Here is a 23,862-nt window from a genome sequence, read left to right as displayed (position 1 = left end):
CCGTCTTCACCACTTGGAGAAATGTTCCCACTCACCTCATGGAAACGTTTGCATCAAGCATGCCGAAACAAATTTTTGAAGTGATCAACAATAACGGCAGAGCTACTTATTACTGAGTTCATGTTTGGAAGTTGGATTTCTGTTTTGGGGGTTTTAGTTTTTTTTGGGAGGTGTGGTCCTAAACTTTTGATCAGCTGAAAAACAGCCTGTTTCAGTTTATTCGTTGTTTTCATTAAATTGAATGCTCAATAAATGTTTTGTCTCACTCCCATTTCTTCTTTTTGCATGTTCAAGCTCTTCTTGGAACCTTGTTAAGATCCAGCCATGCTAAATACTATTTTTTTCCATTTTTCAAGTGGTCCTAAACTTTGGACTGTAGCATTCTTAAGACATAATGCTAAAAAGGCTGACAGGCTGTAGTCGGAGCACTCGCCCTTGCAAGGGCAACCCCAAGCTGCTGGAACCTCGGGTCTGATCTAAAATACCATGCTTCTCCTACCAAACTGAACAAGCATCTAAGCAGTCATCCAACGTGTTTCGCCAGATTTAATGGCATATCAGGGAAAGAAATTCTTAGTGCTTTGCAGCGCTCAGTGCAGTGGCAGCGCTACATTTGTTTGTTAGAGGCAGTGGCGGTAGTGCTCCGACTACAGCCTGTCAACAATTCTAGATTAGTATAGTAGGAACGGACAGGACTTGCAAGATAGTGAGCCTGGCACTCCATGTGACGTCCCCTCCCTCACCCGCAAACAGTAAGACAAGGCAACTAGGTCTGATAAGTTCCAGTATTTCTTCTCCTCCAAAATAAGAAACTTTTATTTAGATTTTAGTATGCCTCAATTCATTTTAATGATTAGATAAAGTAAAAGTTACATTTAATTTTTTCTTCAAGGTACAGTCAGTCATATTTAGTTTTTCATACCAGAAACTACTGAGGTGAATTTTAGGTCACAATTGACCTTTCAATAATTGTGCGACTCTAAGTTTAGATATATTTTCTCAATAGTATTTACCTTCAACTCATGCTTTCCAAATTGTTTTTATTCAAAGGGAAGTAGCACCTTAGCAAAACTTGTTATTTTCTACATTTTAGATAGCTGAACATGCCTGTAAAGATGTCTGTTAACTTTTAAAAGAGAAAGAGTCCTCATACAGTATAATGAATAAGATGTGATATTATCACTAGAGAGTACTTGACTGTTCTTGTTATATTACTAACATCCGGTTCTTCAATCAGTTTTGATATTTCAGACAATGCCTGAACACATTGTAAAAAGTGAAGTTCTATAAACAGAAGGTCAACATGGCAGCATGCAGAGACCTTGAGAATAATGAGGGACTGAAACCTAAAGTTGCAGAATATATACAGTTACACAAAGAAAACATTTTAATCACTTTTAAGGGATTGTCCCACAAAAAATATTATACATTTTCCAAACTAGCGCCTGGATCTGCATACTTTTGTAATTAAATGTAATTAAAAATGCATTATAGCTATTGAGTCATTCACTGAAATGTATATGTATAGTGCCCTTTTAAGTGATTGTCCCATTAAAAATATTCTACAGTTTTCAAACCAGCACCTGGATCTGAATACTTTTGCAATTGCATATAATTTAAAATTTTGCATACTGAGTTCTTCAATAAAATGTATCTGCAGGCTCGGACTGGCCCACGGGCTACAGGGGAATCCCCCGGTGGATGCCCTCCTTTATGTTTAATAAAGGGTGTATTGGAGTGCCGGGTCCTTGTAATTTTTGGCGTACTACTTGGACAACATCATTCCCAGCAGCGACCTGGGAGTCAAAGATGCATCCAGACATCCTCCCCATGCTGTTCCTGAACCATTTTAGCGGTGTTTCCATCAATTTCTGACCTTTTCCTATAAACCAGACACCCCCACCTCTTCAGAGCAGGGGGTACCTGGTTTAACCACTTCAGCCCCGCTAGCTAAAACCCCCTTCATGACCAGGCCACTTTTTACACTTCTGCACTACACTACTTTCACCGTTTATCGCTCGGTCATGCAACTTACCACCCAAATGAATTTTACCTCCTTTTCTTCTCACTAATAGAGCTTTCATTTGGTGGTATTTCATTGCTGCTGACATTTAACGATTTTTTGCAAAAAAATGAAATTTTTCACTTTCAGCTGTAAAATTTTGCAAAAAAAACGGCATCCATATATAAATTTTTCGCTAAATTTATTGTTCTACATGTCTTTGATAAAAAAAAATGTTTGGGCAAAAAAAAATGGTTTGGGTAAAAGTTATAGCGTTTACAAACTATGGTACAAAAATGTGAATTTCCGCTTTTTGAAGCAGCTCTGACTTTCTGAGCACCTGTCATGTTTCCTGAGGTTCTACAATGCCCAGACAGTAGAAAAACCCCACAAATGACCCCATTTCGGAAAGTAGACACCCTAAGGTATTCGCTGATGGGCATAGTGAGTTCATAGAACTTTTTATTTTTTGTCACAAGTTAGCGGAAAATGATGATTTTTATTTTATTTATTTTTTTCTTACAAAGTCTCATATTCCACTAACTTGCGACAAAAAATAAAAAATTCTAGTAACTCGCCATGCCCCTCACGGAATACCTTAGGGTGTCTTCTTTCCAAAATGGGGTCACTTGTGACATAGTTATACTGCCCTGGCAATTTAGAGGCCCAAATGTGTGAGAAGTACCTTGCAATCAAAATGTGTAAAAAATGGCCTGCGAAATCCGAAAGGTGCACTTTGGAATGTGTGCCCCTTTGCCCACCTTGGCTGCAAAAAAGTGTCACACATCTGGTATCGCTGTACTCAGGAGAAGTTGGGGAATGTGTTTTGGGGTGTCATTTTACATATACCCATGCTAGGTGAGAGAAATATCTTGGCAAAAGACAACTTTTCCCATTTTTTTATACAAAGTTGGCATTTGACCAAGATATTTTTCTCACCCAACATGGTTATATGTAAAATGACACCCCAAAACACATCCCCCAGCTTCTCCTGAGTACGGCGATACCAGATGTGTCACACTTTTTTGCAGCCTAGATGTGCAAAGGTGCCCAAATTCCTTTTAGGAGGGCATTTTTAGACATTTGGATGCCAGACTTCTTCTCACACTTTCGGGCCCCTAAAAAGCCAGGGCAGTATAAATACCCCACATGTGACCCCACTTTGGAAAGAAGACACCCCAAGGTATTCAATGAGGGGCCTGGCGAGTTTATAGAATTTTTATTTTTTTTTGCATAAGTTAGCGGAAATTTTTTTTTTTGTTGTTTTTTTCTCACAAAGTCTCACTTTCCGCTAACTTAGGACAAAAATTTCAATCTTTCATAGACTCAATATGCCCCTCATGGAATACCTTGGGGTGTCTTCTTTCCGAAATGGGGTCACATGTGGGGTATTTATACTGCCATGGCTTTTTAGGGGCCCTAAAGCGTGAGAAGAAGTCTGGAATATAAATGTCTAAAAATGTTTACGCATTTGGATTCTGTGAGGGGTATGGTGCGTCCATGTGAGATTTTATTTTTAGACACAAGTTAGTGGAATATGAGACTTAGTAAGAAAAAACAAACAAAAAATATATATATATATTTCCGCTAACTTGGGCCAAAAAAATGTCTGAATGGAGCTTTACAGCGGGGGTGATCAATGACAGGGGGGTGATCAATGACAGGGGGGTGATCACCCATATAGACTCCCTGATCACCCCCCTGTCATTGATCACCCCCCTGTAAGGCTCCATTCAGACGTCCGTATGATTTTTTACGGATCCACGGATACATGGATCGGATCCGCAAAACGCATACGGACGTCTGAATGGAGCCTTACAGGGGGTGATCAATGACAGGGGGGTGATCAGGGAGTCTATATGGGGTGATCACCCCCCTGTCATTGATCACCCCCCTGTCATTGATCACCCCCCTGTAAGGCTCCATTCAGACGTCCGTATGATTTTTACGGATCCATGGATACATGGATCGGATCCGCAAAACACATGCGGACGTCTGAATGGAGCCTTACAGGGGGGTGATCAATGACAGGGGGTGATCAGGGAGTGTATATGGGTGATCACCCCTCTTTCATTGATCACCCCCCTGTAAGGCTCCATTCAGACGTCCGAATGTCTTTTGCGGATCCGATCCATGTATCCATGGATCCGTAAAAATCATACGGACGTCTGAATGGAGCCTCACAGGGGGGTGATCAATGACAGGGGGGTGATCAATGACAGGGGGTGATCAGGGAATCTATATGGGTGATCACCCGCCTGTCATTGATCACCCCCCTGTAAGGCTCCATTCAGACGTCTGCATGTGTTTTGCGGATCCGATCCATGTATCCATGGATCCGTAAAAATCATACGGACGTCTGAATGGAGCCTTACAGGGGGGTGATCAATGACAGGGGGGTGATCAATGACAGGGGGTGATCAGGGAATCTATATGGGTGATCACTTGCCTGTCATTGATCACCCCCCTGTAAGGCTCCATTCAGACGTCCATATGTGTTTTGCGGATCCGATCCATGTATCCGTGGATCCGTAAAAATCATACGGACGTCTGAACGGAGCCTGACAGGGGGGTGATCAATGACAGGGGGGTGATCAATGACAGGGGGGTGATCAATGACAGGGGGGTGATCAGGGAGTTTATATGGGGTGATCATGGGTGATCAGGGGTTCATAAGGGGTTAATAAGTGACAGGGGGGGTGTAGTGTAGTGGTGTTTGGTGCGACTTTACTGAGCTACCTGTGTCCTCTGGTGGTCGATCCAAACAAAAGGGACCACCAGAGGACCAGGTAGCAGGTATATTAGAAGCTGTTATCAAAACAGCGTCTAATATACCTGTTAGGGGTTAAAAAAAATCACATCTCCAGCCTGCCAGCGAGCGATCACCGCTGGCAGGCTTGAGATCCACTCGCTTACCTTCCGTTCCTGTGAGCACGCGCGCCAGCGTGCGCGCGTTCACAGGAAATCTCGGGTATCGCGAGATGACGCGCTGATGCGTCCAGGAGGAGTAAATCAACCACCTCCCGGACGCATCGGTGCGTTAGGCGGTCGGGAGGTGGTTAATGCTCTGGTTCTCCCATTGATTTCCATTGTGCTTGGGTGCTCTGTAGAGCAGCCGAGCATCCTAAGGTGTTCTACTTGAGCACCCGAGCACTTTGGTGCTCGACCAACTCTAGTAATAATGCTGAGATATAATGTGTATATTAAAACATTATTTAAGTGATCCATTATAGCATGGTGAAGCCCCCTAAACAGACTAGAAAATAAGTTAAGTAAAGTTTTATTTAAAAAAAAAGTGTCCTCCTTAAAAAACAAACCATTTTTCAAAAAGTAACTGGCTTTGTTTTACAAAAGTATAAGAAACAAGTATGTTTTGCCAGAATGATAATGTCTCATAGAAAAACCAAATTGTCATATCTCACATTCCACCAAAACAAAAATAAAAGCTAAACATTACTTTAAATGCACTTCAAAATGATAATTTTGAAATATGCAAATCATCCCACAAACAACAAGTCTACTGTTATATACAGCTATCAATGGAAAAATAAAAAGTTATGGCATGCAGTAGTAAAACCTAAAAAAACTATACATACTCATACAAAATCATACGAATCTAGATGTAACATTATTTATGCTGTATGTGAATGGTCCTAAGTTTATAATGTTTAATTATATTATTATAATATAAACGATGGTGGAATAGTTTTTTTTAGTTCCCCACATATATGTACCCCAAAATGCTACCATTTCAAAATTAAGCATCCAGCAAAAAAAAAAAAAAAAGTTCAAAATGCTTGTGGATGAGAAAAAATAAATATGGGTAAAATATCATAAAGTCCAAAATTGGCTGTGATAGCCCAGGGTTAGTTACATATCATGGACCAAAATTTTCTTGCACTTTTTATTAAGATAGTTAAAGCATCAGTATTATAGATGTAGGAGGTCATTTATTATTTTATATTTTTATTTACGTGTTTTGCAACAAAATCTGTTACTTTAAACATTTCACGTAACTTTTTCAAAGTAGTGGAAAAAGTGGGCGTGGAGTGGGCAGGAAAGAGTTTATGGTGTGAAAAATTGCCATAAGCAAGCTGGCATAGATTAAACAATGTCACACGGCCGGTAGCAGCAAGGCACAGGCCTCTACATAACTTTGGCGCATCCACTGGCAGCAGAGAGCGATTAAGACCGGCATCTAAATTGGCGGTCTTAATAAATGTCCCCCATGTTCCCTTAAACACTAATTATGAATGATGGCCTGTATATTTTTTCAGTAGATTTCATAATATTAACTCCCTAATATTTGTTTTATTTGTGACTTGTCTTCCAGATTGTGGCAGGAGCTAAAGAAGTTTCTGTATTTGGAGCAGCATCAGAGTCATTTAGTGAGAAGAACATTAATTGTTCTATTGAGGAAAGCATGGAAAGATTTGAGGAAGTCATAAAGTCTGCTCAGAGTGTAAATGTCCCAGTGCGCGGGTAAGCATTTACAATTTCCTTACCCTTTTCCTTAACAGCCTCATTACTGGAGTGTTTATCCCCTTCTTTACCAGGCCATTTTTTTAAGTTGTAACAATGGGGCTATCTAATTGCAAATAACTGATTAATTTCTGAGCCAACCTACATGTATTTTACTATTTTTCACTGGTTACCTTAGACCTTTCTTTTGTGCCATTAGATGATGGATATAATATTTAAAAGAATATTTAAGGAAAAATGTGAAAATTATAAAAAAATACATATTTTACCTTTCTTATCAATTTGTATTCTATTACAAATGGTTTCAAGACATAGAAACATAGAAACAGAATGTGTCGGCAGATAAGAACCATTTGGCCCATCTAGTCTGCCCAATATACTGAATGCTATGAATAGCCCCTGGCCCTATCTTATATGAAGGATGGCCTTATGCCTATTAGTGATGTTCCGAACTATTCGCCGGCGAATAGTTCCCGGCGAACATAGCTTGTATGCGTTCGCCGCTGCGGGCGAACATATGCAATGTTCGGTCCGCCCCCTATACATCATCATTGAGTAAACTTTGACCCACTACCTCACAGTCAGCAGACACATTCCAGCCAATCAGCAGCAGACCCTCCCTCCCAGACCCTCCCACCTCCAGGACAGCATCCATTTTAGATTCATTCGGAATCTGCATTCACAGAGAGAGGAGGGACAGTGTAGCTGCTGCTGATTCAATAGGGAAAGCGTTAGCTACGGCAGTGTTCTGTGTCCACAGACTCATCTGTTGTAAGGACAGCATCCAGACAGCACCCTAAAAAGCCCTTTTCAGGGCTGGTACATCAGTCTGTTTTTTTTTCTGAGGCCTTCAAAAAATTTGTCGCTATTGGGACACCACAGTCGAAGGTACCCGGACAAATTTTTTATTCTAATAAGGCAATCCCAAACCTCTACTCGGTGATTGAAAAGGAAGTCATGGCATCTCTGGCATACAGTGTTGGGGCAAAGGTCCATCTGACCACTAATACCTGGTCTGCAAAGCACGGTCAGGGCAGGTATATCACCTACACTGCGCATTGGGTCAACCTGCTGACGGCTGCCAAGCATGGAATGCGTGGCTCTGCAGCGGAGTTGGTGACACTGCCACTACTTGCAGGCAGGCCTACTGCCACCTCCTCTACTCCTCCTACTCCATCCTCTTCCATAAGCTCCTCGGCTGAGTCCTCTTCTGCTGCGGCGTCTGGCTGCACATCAACTGAACCCCCCCAGCTCCCCAGGGGCTATTCTACATCCCGGATACGACAGTGTCACGCTGTCTTGGGGTTGACTTGCCTGAAAGCAGAGAGCCATACCGGACCAGCACTCCTGTCCGCCCTGAACGCACAGGTGGATCAGTGGCTGACCCCGCACCAACTGGAGATCGGCAAAGTGGTGTGTGACAATTTTGTAATTTGTTGGCGGCATTGAATTTGGGCAAGTTGTCACATGTGCCGTGCATGGCACATGTGTTGAATCTCATCGTACAACGCTTTGTGTCTAAGTACCCAGGCTTACAGGAAGTCCTCAAGCAGGCCAGGAAGGTGTGTGGCCATTTCAGACATTCCTACACGGCCATGGCGCACTTTGCAGACATTCAGCGCCGAAACAACATGCCAGTGAGGCGCTTTATTTGCGACAGCCCGACACGTTGGAATTCAACACTCCTAATGTTCGACCGCCTGCTCGAACAAGAAAAAGCCGTCAACGAGTATTTGTATGACCGGGGTGCTAGGACAGCCTCTGCGGAGCTGGGAATTTTTTTGCCACGTTACTGGACGCTCATGCGCAATGCCTGTAGGCTCATGCGTCCTTTTGAGGAGATGACAAACCTAGTCAGTCGCACCAAAGGCACCATCTTTCTTCCTGGAGCATTCCCTGCGAAGAGTGCTGGATCAGGCTGTAGATGAGCGTGAAGAGGAAGAGGAAGAGCTGTGGTCACCATCACCACCAGAAACAGCCTTGTCATCATCGCTTGCCGGACCTGCGGCAACGCTGCAAGAGGAGTATGAGGAAGAGGAGTCAGAGGAGGAATGTGGCTTTCAGGAGGAGGAAAACCAACCACAGCAGGCATCCCAGGGTGCTCGTTGTTGTCACCTATCTGGGACCCGTGGTCTTGTACATGGCTAAGGGGAAGAACAGACTGCCAATGACATCAGTGAGGAGGAGGAATGGGAAATGAGTAGCTCAGCATCCAACTTTGTGCAAATGGGGTCTTTCATGCTGTCATGTCTGTTAAGGGACCCTCGTATAAAAAGGATGAAGGAGAACGACCTGAACTGGGTGGCCACGCTACTAGACCCCCGGTAAAAGCAGAAAGTGGAGGAAATGTTACCAAATTACCGGAAGTCAGAAAGGATGCAGCAGTTCAAAACCAAACAAAAAAATATGCTTTAAACAGCTTATAAGGGGGATGTCACAGCACAACGGGAATCTAACAGGGGAAGAGGTCAAAGTAATCCTCCTCCTACCATGACCACGGCGGCAAGGACAGGACGCTTTACAGATGTGTTGTTGATGGAGGACATGCAGAGCTTTTTCAGTCCTACACATCGCCACAGCCCTTCGGGATCAAGTCTTAGAGAATGACTCGACCGACAGGTGGCGGACTACCTCACCTTAACTGCAGATATCGACACTCTGAGGAGCAATGAACCCCTTGACTACTGGGTGTGCAGGCTTGACCTGTGGCCTGAGCTATCCCAGTTTGCGATAGAACTTCTGGCCTGCTCCGCTTCAAGTGTCCTGTCAGAAAGGACCTTCAGTGCAGCAGGAGGCATTGTCACTAACAAAAGAAGTCGCCTCGGTCAAAAAAGTGTTGATTACCTCACTTTCATTAAGATGAATGAGGCTTGGATCCCGAAGGGACTGTGAGTAGGGGATACGTTTAACTAACAAAAGGCCTGACATGCCTAGGCCTCAAAATGGTCCTCACGCTGCTGTATTTAATGTCTGCATACTGGATGACTTTCGTGAATTCTCCACCACCAACTAGGGTTCAAGCCACAATGTTTGAGTCACCTTTCTGCCTTGAAAACATCAAATTTTTCCGGCCGCTGCTACAACAGCGGCTGCAACAATAACATTGTTTTTCAGGCATGTGGCCTCTGGTGCTGCACTGTGGGTGCAAAAACAAAACAAAAAAAAGGCACATACAAGTGTCAATTCCCCTTTCGTGATCGTTACCTTGTTGTGGTGAAGGGGCTTGCGTATCACAATGAAGCGATCATCACCTCTGAGTGTGTTGGCAATGTTGCCACACCCCAGATGAGAAGGCCGTTGCTTCATTATGATCAGACCAAAAGCGATCGGGACGGCTGGATGTTTTTTCATAGAAAAAACGTACATTTTTTTACTTATCTTTTTTTAAGTTGTATGGGTGGGTTTTTAATACATAAAATAAAAAAAATCACAATAAAGTCTCTTAATAGTTTATTAGAAATAATGCAGACAATTTTAAAAATCCCCAACAATTCCAATACAAATCAAGTACAAAGCTCAGAACTAAATTTTTCCAGGATGTCGTAATGGTTCGTTAATTCGACAATGGTTAATCAATTCGACACACGTCCCCGGATAGAGGACGTAACAGGGATTAAACTGATAGGAATAGGACTAGTTAAGAGACCACTCATATAGGGTGTCACAGCACATTGCTCCGTGCACGCACAGTGCCCCAACTTGGGAGTAAGAGGACCAACCAAGCTGCTGTTTTCATCTCCCGGTCCCTAAAATCAATTCAGTTTGGTGTATCAGAGTTTGGTCTGTCACTGTGAAGGCAGTCGAAGATACCCGGCCTAAATTTTTTTTCACAAAAGGCAATCCCACCCTGATATGGGACGTAACAGGGATTAAACTGATGAGATGAGAGAACTACAGGAAATAGCACTCATATCGGATGGGACAGTAAATTGCACGACACAGATGCAGTGACCGTGGATTCAAACAAAGGGGAGGGAGCCAACTTTTTTTTAACCATCTCCCCATTCAAAGAATCAATTCAATTCACCTTTCCGGGACCCTTGGTGTTGTACGTGGCTGGGTGGAGGAAGAAACCTTCAATGACATCAACGGGACATGGCTAGCTTGTATCCAACCTTGTGCAAATGGGAAGTTTGCGGTTGGGCAAATGGACTGTTTGCGGTGGTTTGCGGTGCCTTAAATGGGGAGTTTGGTCTGTCAATGTCTGTGAAGCGGGCGTAACCCTTACACTACCTGATTGATACAACATCATACCTGATTGTGTATACACACACTGGATATTTTAAACCACGTTGTTTAAAAAGAAATTGGATTGTTAGGTGATTTATGCCCTTTATGGATTAAAATCCAACTCTGCGTCAATTATGTAATTTTCCATGGGAGTTTTGCCATGGATCCCCCTCCGACATGCCACAGTCCAGGTGTTAGTCCCCTTGAAACAACTTTTCCATCACTATTGTGGCCAGAAAGAGTCCCTGTGGGTTTTAAAATTCGCCTGCCCATTGAAGTCAATGGCGGTTCGCCCATTTCGGCTGTTCACAAACGGAAAATTTTATGTTCGCGACATCTCTAATGCCTATCCCATGCATGCTTAAACTCCTTCACTGTATTTGCAGCTACCACTTCTGCAGGAAGGTTACTCCATGCATCCACTATTCTCTCAGTAAAGTAATACTTCTTGATATTTTACTTTTAAACCTTTGCCCCTCTAATTTAAAACTATGTCCTCTTGTAGCAGTTTTTCTTCTTTTAACTATTCTCTCCTCTTTTATCTTGTTGATTCTCTTTATGTATTTAAAAGTTTCTATCATATCCCCTCTGTCTCGTCTTTCTTCCAAGCTATACATAGTAAGTTCCTTTAATCTTTCCTGGTAAGTTTTATCCTGCAAACCATGTACTAGTTTAGTAGCTCTTCTCTGAACTCTCTCCAAAGTATCAATATCCTTCTGGAGATATGGTCTCCAGTACTGAGCACAATACTCCAAGTGAGGTCTCACTAGTGCTCTGTAGAGTGGCATGAGCACCTCCCTCTTTCTACTGGTAATGCCTCTCCCTATACACCCAAGCATTCTGCTAGCATTTCCTGCTGCTCTATGACATTGTCTGCCTACTTTTAAGTCTTCTGAAATAACATTTCTAAAACCATTACTATATGCTTGTACCCTGAAAATGGATGCTATTTATTTAATTTATCTATTGGCTGGGCCCACCACAAGACTTCAAAAGACTGTAGCGTATTTGATGGCCTATTTCGTATTGCTGGTTCTATGGCACCATACTGCCAGAAAACTGTTATACAGTGCCAAAACATTTCAAGCCCCTTCAAAGTGATTTTTTTGTATGTTGTTTCCGTAAGGTATCTTGGGGAAATGTGGACATTTTATTTTTTATTTTTTTAAATATTTTTTTTTTTATAATTGCAAAAAGTACATTTGTATGTGTTATGCAGAAAAAACACTGCTTTACAAAGTATTGCTAAAACGAATACCTGGATTTTTAAAATATAAAATGTGTGTATGTTTGTATATTTTACACTCACAAATTCCACTATACTGTTGCTAAAACTAATAAATATATAAACTAATACATTTTATGAATAAAAAAGGGGGGGGGGAGTTTGTATGGGTATACCATTGCTAATAGTAGTAACTATTGCTATAACTTTTTATTTTTCATTTTCTTTATTTCTCTTTATTATTTTAAAAAATATATATAATTATGAATTTATTTATTTTTTACCTTGTTATTTTTTTAAGTGATTTAACCCCTTCCTGTCACAGTCAGGGCAGAAAGGGGTTAATTCACATCCTGCAGATGAAAGTTCATTTTACAGCCACCAGGTGGCACTTTTACATAAGGAAAAGCGCTCCCTGACTGATTTTACATTTAACACTGTGATATATCCTTGTAGAAGGGTGCTGCAAGGATCTATCAAAGGCTGACTGCTCCTGCTGACTTCTGGAGTTCTCCCTGTGACTGCAGCTAAATGCAGCATGGTCACAGCAGACTGCAGTAGCAAGGGCCGTCTGCAGATTGCGATGTAACCTGGAACTTTTATACGTCGGGTTACAAATAGGAGCTCTTTATATCTTATACGTCGTGGGTACTAGGCAAAAGGTTAAAATAAGGAATTTTGGCCTCTACCTAACAGGATTTTTCGCTTTCCTCTGGATCAGCTTTGCAAGATAATAAGCTGAAGTAGATGACGTATGTCTTTTTTCTGCCTTACAAACTATAGGGGTCATTTACTATCCAGAAATATGCCTATATTTGGCGTATTTATGGGGCAGATTGCAACACAAAGCATGGAAGAGGCAGGCCGGCAGGTCCGTGTCATTCATCATTTTCTATGCCTGTTTTAAGCATAGAAAATGGTCAAAATTTAAGACAGCTAGGAACCATTCTAACATTTAGACTGGCGCTAGATGCACCTAAATTATGTAGAGGCTGGCACCTCTTCGTAACTTTGGCGGATCCATAGCCAATTATAGGGGTTATTAAGAAAGGAGTCTAAAATGCTGGTCTTAATAAATGCCCCCCCCCCCCATGTTACTATATTACTATTTGTCAATTCACAGATTATTAATTTAGGATTGATAGTGTGGCTCTATTCACACCATTCCTGGTGTATTCTGAACCACATCTGGTCCCAGAAGTCTCGTTGTTTTAGCAATCGTCACCTACGTGTATGCTGCAGATAGGTATAAAATATATTTGCATTGACAAAACTTATAAACCAGAATTAACAACACAATATCTCGAAAAATATTTCTAAAATGTTATGTTTTATTAAAAGGAAATATACATTTATGAGGTAATGTGAAACAAAGTACATTAATAGTTTGAAAAAAGATATGCCATTGAAACGAGATTAAAAAAAGTACATCTGCAAGTTTAAAAATTTTTCATAACATTTAACTAATTAGTTAAACTCTAAAGGTCATAACTCAATGAAGAATGAAAATTATAAATGTAAATTTATACAAGCACACAGAGCATTTAGGAAAGGTTCTTTACTTGTACAATGTGCTGCCCCCCAGGGCCAATCGCGTCCCAAGTTTATAGGATGCTGAGTGGTGTGGTGCGGCCTAATAGTCTCTGTGTATCATGGTGCTCCTCCCCAGGGCTTGGCTCCGAAGCAATAAAAGGGATGAGAAATGGTGGAGATGGAGAATAAATCGAGCCCAGATCTTATAAAGTTGAACAGCTTTACTTGAGTAAACTTGCATCTAGACAATATTTAGTCTTTCTCTTGGTTCCAGCAGGTTTTTGCATAAACTGTCAACCAAACTTGAGTACTCTGCTTTCTCTCTCTGCTGTGCTTAACTTGGCTTTATTCTGGCAGCTGGACTTTAGGACTGTTCTGGTATCTCTGGAGTGGGGTGCCTATGGCTGTTGATCCCCTCGCAATATTCTGTAGGTAAATCTGCAAGGAGTCATGGTACTGTATGAGCTGCTTCCCTCTGGAAGGACTCCTGCTGCAGGAGGGGGAACTTTCCTCTCATTGCTACATCTTGGCAAGCCTTTTCTGCTCTACTGTCTAAACTAGACAGGAATAAACTAGAACTGCAACCCCTCCCTTAGGTAGGAAACAGGACTGGACCACTGCTGCCCAAAATGGATAGAATGGAATGCAAGTTCCATTCTATCTAGAGATCTCTCTGCCATATATCTGAACCAGGCACATTACATGTACAAAGGGCCTTGAATAAATAAAAAGATAACATTATAATTAGAGTAGCAAGGTGAAGAAATGTTAATACCACTCTGGGGTATTAAACTTATAACTAACTGGCTTTTAGTCTAAACACGAAGTTGGGAGTGCATTGGCATTATTTAACTCACCTCATTGGTCCTGGTACTCTAGATGACTTAAAGGCTATGTATACCTTCGGAGGCAATTTTCTTATGATTTTATGATTTTACTCATTTTTGGCTAAAATAAATTTTTTAATTGACCTATATAAAAAATATTGAGATGTTCTCTCACAAAAGGTTAACTGTTTTATTAGCTTTGTGACTGGCACTTTCATTGTCATCTAATAAACCCTATCTCTAAACTACTGAGAGGTCATAAACACATATTAAAATCACATTCTTATCAGTAAGATAAGAACTGAGCTACAGTATAATGAGTGTTCATAATGTCAGTGAGCAGAGATAAGGAGTCCGTGAGCTCCCCAAATGATGGAAAATACTGAAAATCCAAAGGATGCTACTTGAGCATCTCAGCTCTGTACAGAAAAAGGACTCCATATTTTTAATAAAGATCAATTAAAAAATATATATAAATTTGTTTAAAATGAGTACAATGCAATAATAAAAAACATTTCTCCCATAGGTGTACATAGCCTTTAACATTATATGGAACTGGGGCCACTCTTAAGTGCCCATACATAGGTCTGGATGCCATATTTTTAACCCCATACAGGAAATATGTCACAACAATTTTGGACTATTATCTGAAATAATGCATGAGTGGTACCGCAGTCCAGATCACCATTTTTATTTTCCTTCTGCCCACCCACCTTCCCCCACTGTCATCACTCATAGTTGTGCTGAAATACATAGTCAAGACTGCTGTGCAGTGCTGACATAATGGAGAGGACTCCTGTGTGCATGCATAGCAGTCCTGTAATGTATTTAGCACAGGTCTAAGTGTGGGGAGGGCATACAAGGGCCAGAAGGAAAATAATATAAAATGTCAATCTTAATTATGCATATTTTATTGCAAATAATAGTCCAAACCTGGTTACAGACACCCTTCAAGGACCAAGGCAAATTTGGCACTGAGGTTATTGCTTTTCATTCTTACCTTCAAAGAACTCTAACTATTTGTCTATGAATATAGCCCTATGAGGAGTTGTTTTTGTACCTTATTTTTCTGACACCCATACCTACTTAGATATTTTTCTCATTTTCAGCAATAGAGATCTGTAGTTTGCAAAATAAGCTGTAGTTTCATTTTTTTTTTATATTGTGCCACTTTTGAATACCTGTACATAGGACTTTTTGATCTTGTTTTATTTAATTGCTCAGTTTATCAGATGGGGTAAATAATATCCTGGAAATTTTCAAGTGTGGTGATACCAGTTATGTATATTTTTATATTTTGTAATATGTTAATAGAGAATTTATTTTATTTTTTTCTAGATTTTTTTTAACATTTCTTAAAAACTTTATGAAATATATTATTTTTTACATCATGTCATTGGTTGCTAAGGTATTACAGCAAATACGGTAATTAGCCTATCACATCTTGCACCTATTTTTTGGGCTGGTGACTGACCCCAAGAATCCAACATGATTACTCACATCTGATACAATTCAGCTTCAGTCTTGAAGTACCGGAACATCCCACATGACCGCTGACATCAGTGATTGGCTACAATGGTCATATGGTGTAGTCAGGGATGTCAGCATTGCAGAACTGGAAACAGAGATTGCTGGAAGCAACACAGCAGCATTGCTGGAGTATTGGGAAATTGAACTGGTGAGTAATGCTTCCCTGTCTTTAACAAAATAGTTTGGGGTTTTGCTTTAAATTAAAATTTGTATTGACATTTTATATTGCCCCATATTGATGGGGTTTTTTTGCCACAAGAACAACGAAGACTGTCTGCATAATAATCTAATAACCCACCCCTATCAGCACACTGGTCTCGAAAGTGGCCAGCAAGCCCACACTGAACCAAACATGGAACAAATAGACAACCACAAAACATTGGGGTGACGCATGTGCTGGCCCCAGCTTTATTAAACAAAACCGTATAAAACATTTTCAACTTTATTTAATTAAAGTGCAAAAAGCAGCAGAGATTTATCTACTGTGCTATCCAAAACATGGCCTTATGCCAGCTGTCACTATAACATTGGGTACCATACTCTCTATGGCCCTTCAAGGGTTACCAACCTACTTGCTGTGACATTGAAAGCAACACTGACTGAATCACAAGAAAGGAACAAGGAAAAAAGGGGGCGGGTTGGAGGGAAATGTAAACCCTGGCCAATTAACTCCTGCCTTAACTCCCTAAGTAGCCCTTTCCGTGACTTAAAGAGATTTAAAGGGGACAATACCCAAATTGCTGCCAGTCATGGGCCCTTACGTTATTTGCTAATGGGCCCTAAATAATAATACAAATTTCAGCCAGAATGTATTTGGAATGTTTTTTTTTTTATGATTCTGGTAATTTTTAGAAATTTCCAAAATGCTGAATAACTAGAAAATCCAAATCCCATCTGTGCAGCTATTTAGGCACTTTCTGGAACATATCCAGGTCTTTAATCTAACATTTTTTATTGTATAGAATATTTTGAGACATAATAAGGAATAACACATTTCAGCCATCTGGACTGGTCTTCTGCTTCATGCTCTGACATTGTAAATTCTATTCTAACAGTACTTATTCTGTTGTAGTTTTTCTGTGGTATGCAAAACTGAGCTTAAAATATATGTTCACAACCGACCAAAATGTAGCAAGAAAAAAATGAGGAACTTTAGGTTCATCCAACTTCACCACAGACCTTTACACTTGTCGCTCTGGCATTAGTGTATTTCCTTGTACAACAAAGAATAAGGCATGAACAAATTCAGTCCTTGTTTGCCCCAACATCCGTCATCTAGGACAGTAGTGAGAACCTTGTTGATCTAATGGAAAAATCGGAAAGGTGTTGTCTATAAGCTGTAACAGGGAGCTGTCTTAATGGGTATATAAGGTGTGCACAGGGGTGGGATTAAAATTTTTAAGAACAGGTTCCCTACTCAACGGCAAATATGCGGCAACACAACACAGCATACATAAACAGACTATATAGACACTACACTCACATAAACACATATACAATATACACCATACAGTATATAAATGACCCCTAGGCTACACTTACAGTAGATTTACCTACACCATATACATTTTATACACATTTGTACCTAGCACTAAATACATATTTGCATACATATTATATTCTGTGCTATCCAGAATACAGCACCACATATCAAGTGACTTCTCCTCTGATGCAGACCTTCTCTTTCTTCATCTTCTCCTTTGAGAGCAGACCGCCATGATGATTTTTCACCCATCTCTTGTCTCTGCAGTTTGACAAAAGACATCTTAGGTTTCTACTTTTCCATCATTCTCATACCTTCTTAACAACTCACCTACCACCTTCAATAATAATAATAATGTGCACTAGTTCAAAAATGCTCCCGTTCTGTGTGCCAGTACAAAACATTTCCTCAGTGCCCCCAGTTGATCTAATGTCCCCATAGTGCCTCCATAATGTGTGCAAGTATAAAACACCCCTATATAATGTGCCTGGTAAATGCCCCCATAGTGCCCACATGTACCAGCAATGTTCCCAGTAGATGCCCCCATAGTGTCCACATGTGCCAGCAATGCCCCAGTAGATGCCCCCATAGTGCCCACATGTGCCAGCAATGTCCCCAGTAGATGCCCCCATAGTGTCCACATGTGCCAGAAATGTCCCCAGTAGATGCCCCTATAGTGTCCACATGTAACAGCAATGTCCTCAGTAGAAGCCCCCCATAGTGTCCACATGTGTCAGCAATGCCCCAGTAGATGCCCCCATAGTGCCCACATGTGCCAGCAATGTCCCCAGTAGATGCCCCCATAGTGTCTACATGTGACAGCAATGTCCCCAGTAGATGCCCCCATAGTTTCCCCAATGATGTGCCAGTAGATGACCCCATAGTGTCCACATGTGCCAGCAATGCCCCCAGTAGATGCCCCCATAGTGTCCACATGTGCCAGCAATGTCCCCAGTAGATGCCCCCATAGTGTCCACATGTGCCAGCAATGCCCCCAGTAGATGCCCCCATAGTGTCCACATGTGCCAGAAATGTCCCCAGTAGATGCCCCCATAGTGTCCACATGTAACAGCAATGTCCTCAGTAGAAGCCCCCCATAGTGTCCACATGTGTCAGCAATGCCCCAGTAGATGCCCCCATAGTGCCCACATGTGCCAGCAATGTCCCCAGTAGATGCCCCCATAGTGTCCACATGTGCCAGCAATGTCCCCAGTAGATGCCCCCCATAGTGTCCACATGTGCCTGCAATGCCCCCAGTAGATGCCCCCATATTGTCCACATGTGCCAGCAATGTCCCCAGTAGATGCCCCCATAGTGTCCACATGTGCCAGCAATGTCCCCAGTAGATGCCCCCCATAGTGTCCCCAATGATGTGCCAGTAGATCACATAGTTGTGGAGGGAAAATACTGGCCAGCATGAGAATTTTTCGCAAAGTCACAGTTGAATGTAAGTGTGGCAGTATGCAGGATATGTGGGCTGATGGTGATACACGGCCAGAATGCTAATGTAGGCACGTCAGCCCTACGTCAACACATTGAGCACCACCATAAAGTGGTGTGGGAAAACCATGCCACTCATTTAGTGTTACAGCCAGATGCAACAACTACTGCATCTCGTACCAGGCTGCACCCCTCTCCAGCTGGCAGGGCTTGTCAACGTCACAGAAGGAAGCTGTCATTCTTTCCCATCGACTTCAATGTCGTCTTTTGCTCTGATGCTCCTCCTTCTTCTCATCACTTGTTTCGACAGCAATCAATCACCGAGGCAATTGCAAAAAGGCAACAGTATGCGTGCACTTATCCAGTGGTGCAGAAGCAGAATGTGCACCTGGCCAAGTTGCTGGTATTACAGTCTCTCCCATCTCATGTACTATGGTTGTCCTCATGGCTTTAGTCCACCCAAGGTGGAGATTCCCAAGCTGACATTACTTTCCAAAAAATCTGTACCAACCCTGCACACGTACGATGAACAGAAAGTGGGCCAGTCCTTGGGTCTCTTGGTGTCTGGTAGAGTTCATGCTAGCGCTGACATATGGAGTAAATATGGTCAAGGACAATATAGGTCGTTCACAGCTCACTGGGTAAATGTCATTTTGGCCCAGTGACTTGGCCAGGTGATGACAATGCCGTGTTCTAATGCTGGGATTTCTACTCCATTGTCTTTCTCTGCCTCCCCATCCTCCACCTTATTCTTACTCCCTCCTCTAGGCACAGTTCACAGTGGTCTTCCAGCCTCGTCAGCCTGGCTGAATGGAGCCACACTGGGGAGGAACTGCTCAGTGTCATCAGTAAAGAAATCAAACACTGGATGTCTCCTTGCCAACTGGAGATAGGATTCATGGTTACTGATAATTGGAAGAACATTTTGTCTGCTCTGCATCAGAGGCTGACCCATGCACCCTGCCTTCAATCTCATTGTCACTCAGTTCCTCAAGTTTTCCACTGAACTACAAGAGCTGTAAATAATGCAACGTTTTCACCCCTTTGGAACTCCACGCTCCTTATGTTAGACCACTACCACTGCTGCTGCTGCCACCCACCCCACTCTGGCATGGGGCCACTACTTGAATATTGGTGCACTGCACAGTTATGTACATGGCAATAAATTGTAGCAGAGTCTGTAGTTCAGCAGTCTCCTACATACTCCCTGCAGTTTAAAAACCAAGCCTTCACACTGAGATTGGTATGGATATGATCAGTCAGATTGGGCTGGGTATACCAGATTTATAGCGATTTGTGACAAATTAATTTCGAACTAATCAAATTTCTGCATGAACTTTGGTGAAGCTGCCAAATCACATTTTTCAAAACTTCGCTCATCTCTAGTTGGCATGTCAAGCGAGAAACATCAGAAAACAAACTCCCTGCAATTATTGCTACAAGAACTGAAGCTGTTGGTGGCACACTCATCCATGTGGACAGCATTTTGAAATGATTTGGGTATGAATATATCCTTGCAGACCATGTACACCCATACATGCTGATTGTCTTTCACATAAAATATCCAACATTAGTAGGAATATCATGGTTATACTGTTTTTGTAAGCTTTATGAGAAACACCTAGGTTTTAGAGGAGAAAAAAAAATAGAAATAAAAATCAGACCTCAGATCAGACGACCATATCAGATTTCCATATCATGCCTTCTATGGGCTCGATGGAAATTTTCACCGGACCCATAGAAAATTAATGGAGGGCGGCTGCGCTTGTGCAGTGCACCCTCCTTTACTTTTGGGGCTCCATTCTCTATATAGGTGCGGGTCCCAGCGGTGGGACCCGCACTTATTAGACAATGGGGGCATATTCTAGCGATATGCCCCCATTGTCTATGATGAGACAACCCCTTTAATTAAGGTCTAATGATTTAGAAAGTAATGCTTGTAATTAGATGAAAAAATTGTATCCGGATATTCATCCTCTGAATGGTATACCGCAAGATAAAGTTTTGAGACCACAATTGCTCAACTTATTTGTTAATAATACAGAGAATGGGATTTAATAACACATTTTCTGTCTTTGCAGATGGCACCAAGCTGTGTAATGTTAGGCAGTCCTCAGTAGATGTCTGCAAGTTAAAAGCTGAGACAAATTGAATGTTTTCTGGTTTTATGTAAATAATACTTAAAAGTTGTATAAAAGAAGGGGACCGGAGCTAGCCGCATGCTGTGATGGCTGCCTGAGTTCAGAGCTCCTCACCATAGCTGCTGCTTATTTCAGCATAACGAGCTTAAATCCCTCATGACTAGTGATGAGCCTCAGGGGCAATATTCAAATTTGCTATATTTCGTGAATATTTGGTAGAATAATCGACATATATTCGTGAATTAGAGATTATTTTCTTGATCACGAAAAATTGGCAATGTAATGCGGACAAAATACAGACGTGAGTCACTATAGCTAAATTTTACAAGCTGCTAGAATTTTCCAGAGACTGGGGAAAATGGTTGGCACGGCAGAACATTACAATAGCTTCATATACAGTTAGAGTGCTCCAATATATTCGCAATTGCAAAATTGCCACTAATGATGCAAATATTTTGGGCAATACGAGCAACTACACATTTTAACAGGTCTGACTACTTATTAGTGATTGGTGCACTAAGTATTGTTGTGAACTTGGGACCTCACAGCACTATGTATGTATGTATGTAGCGTACATACATACAAACCGGATTCCAAAAAAGTTGGGACACTAAACAAATTGTGAATAAAAACTGAATGCAATGATGTAGAGATGGCAAATGTCAATATTTTATTTGTAATAGAACGTAGATGACAAATCAAACGTTTAATCCGAGTAAATGTATCATTTTAAAGGAAAAATACGTTGATTCAAATTTTCACGGTGTCAACAAATCCCAAAAAAGTTGGGACAAGTAGCAATAAGAGGCTGGAAAAAGTAAATTTGAGCATAACGAAGAGCTGGAAGACCAATTAACACTAATTAGGTCAATTGGCAACATGATTGGGTATAAAAGTGTCTCTCAGAAGCCAAGATGGGTAGAGGATCACCAATTCCCACAATGTTGCGCAGAAAGATAGTGGAGCAATATCAGAAAGGTGTTACCCAGCGAAAAATTGCAAAGACTTTGCATCTATCATCATCAACTGTGCATAACATCATCCGAAGATTCTGAGAATCTGGAACAATCTCTGTGCGTAAGGGTCAAGGCCGTAAAACCATACAGGATGCCCGTGATCTCCGGGCCCTTAAACGACACTGCACCACAAACAGGAATGCTACTGTAAAGGAAATCACAGAATGGGCTCAGGAATACTTCCAGAAACCATTGTCAGTGAACACAATCCACCGTGCCATCCGCCGTTGCCAGCTGAAACTCTACAGTGCAAATAAGAAGCCATTTCTAAGCAAGATCCACAAGCTCAGGCATTTTCACTGGGCCAGGGATCATTTAAAATGGAGTGTTGCAAAATGGAAGACTGTTCTGTGGTCAGACGAGTCATGATTCGAAGTTCTTTCTGGAAATCTGGGACGCCATGTCATCCGGACCGAAGAGGACAAGGACAACCCAAGTTGTTATCAACGCTCAGTTCAGAAGCCTGCATCTCTGATGGTATGGGGTTGCATGAGTGCGTGTGGCATGGGCAGCTTGCATGTCTGGAAAGGCACCATCAATGTAGAAAAATATATTCAGGTTCTAGAACAACATATGCTCCCATCCAGACGTCATCTCTTTCAGGGAAGACCCTGCATTTTTCAACAAGATAATGCCAGACCACATTCTGCATCAATCACAACATCATGGCTGCGTAGGAGAAGGATCCGGGTACTAAAATGGCCAGTCTGCAGTCCAGATCTTTCACCTATAGAGAACATTTGGTGCATCATAAAGAGGAAGGTGCAACAAAGAAGGCCCAAGACGATTGAACAGTTAGAGGCCTGTATTAGACAAGAATGGGAGAGCATTCCTATTTCTAAACTTGAGAAACTGGTCTCCTCTGTCCCCAGACGTCTGTTGAGTGTTGTAAGAAGAAGGGGAGATGCCACACAGTGGTGAAAATGGCCTTGTCCCAACTTTTTTGGGATTTGTTGACACCGTGAAATTCTGATTCAACATATTTTTCCCTTAAAATGGTACATTTTCTCAGTTTAAACTTTTGTTCCGTGATTTATGTTCTATTCTGAATAAAATATTAGAAGTTGGCACCTCCACATCATTGCATTCAGTTTTTATTCACGATTTGTATAGTGTCCCAACCTTTTGGGAATCCGGTTTGTACATACATACATACAGCACTGTGTGTAGCATGTATGTATGGACAGCAGAACCTATCAGCTACATTATATCACTATCTAACCTACACTGACTTTCTCCCATTAACTATCCGTATTATATATATAAGCTAACTAATTAACTATCTAATGTATCGACACAGTAAAGCAGAGAGCACAGCAATAACAATGCTGTCTCTCTGAGATCTGCAAAATACTGCATACAAGGGCTGCTGGGGAGGTTCTTATATAGTAAGGGGTAGGCAACTTTCCTATTGGTTGCTAGGGATGTTGCTTAACTCAGACAAAGACGTTGCAGCCTTCTCATTGGCCCACAAGTAATAAGGGAGGTTACTGATGAAAAAATTTTGGGAATATTTGAAATTACGAATATATATCACTATATTCTAAATATTTGTGAATTCTAGAAGTGCCAATGTTCGTGATTAATATTCGCTATTCGAATATTCATGTCCAACAATACTCTTAGCATGGTTAAATCTGCCCGGGAGAGGAACGAGAGCAGATTGGGAACATCGCAAGTGGGAAAGAACCTACCAGACATGGATAAATTCCTCAAGAAACGAGGTGCATCCCCAGCATGTAGAAGTAAGATGGCGCCAGGAAGCGGCAGACCTGCGTCCTCACACGAGGAGTCAGATGGTGAAAGTTCCTGCACCATGTCGGAAGCTGCCGGGGACACTCAAGACTTACCTCTCTCCAGAGCCACCACCTTCAAGAAAATCCTATATAAAGCACTATCTCCGCTACAAAGGGACATCGGGGGCATCAAAACCGACATCAAACAAATCGGGAA

The 23,862-nt window shown here is 41.6% G+C and overlaps 1 protein-coding gene across 2 annotated transcripts in view; it reads left to right on the top strand.

The window, feature by feature from the left end:
• Positions 1 to 23,862, top strand: part of HMGCLL1 (3-hydroxymethyl-3-methylglutaryl-CoA lyase like 1) — a 229,495-nt gene that overhangs the window by 96,099 nt on the left and 109,534 nt on the right. For both annotated transcript variants that reach the window (XM_044291495.1, XM_044291494.1), the window contains one exon: positions 6,336 to 6,484. In XM_044291495.1, the coding sequence (XP_044147430.1) occupies positions 6,336 to 6,484 (149 nt within the window). The remainder of the gene's footprint in view (positions 1 to 6,335; positions 6,485 to 23,862) is intronic.

This window comes from Bufo gargarizans, chromosome 4 (assembly GCF_014858855.1).
Source record: "Bufo gargarizans isolate SCDJY-AF-19 chromosome 4, ASM1485885v1, whole genome shotgun sequence".
Taxonomy (NCBI): domain Eukaryota; kingdom Metazoa; phylum Chordata; class Amphibia; order Anura; family Bufonidae; genus Bufo; species Bufo gargarizans.
This window is presented reverse-complemented; position numbering and strand designations above follow the sequence as displayed.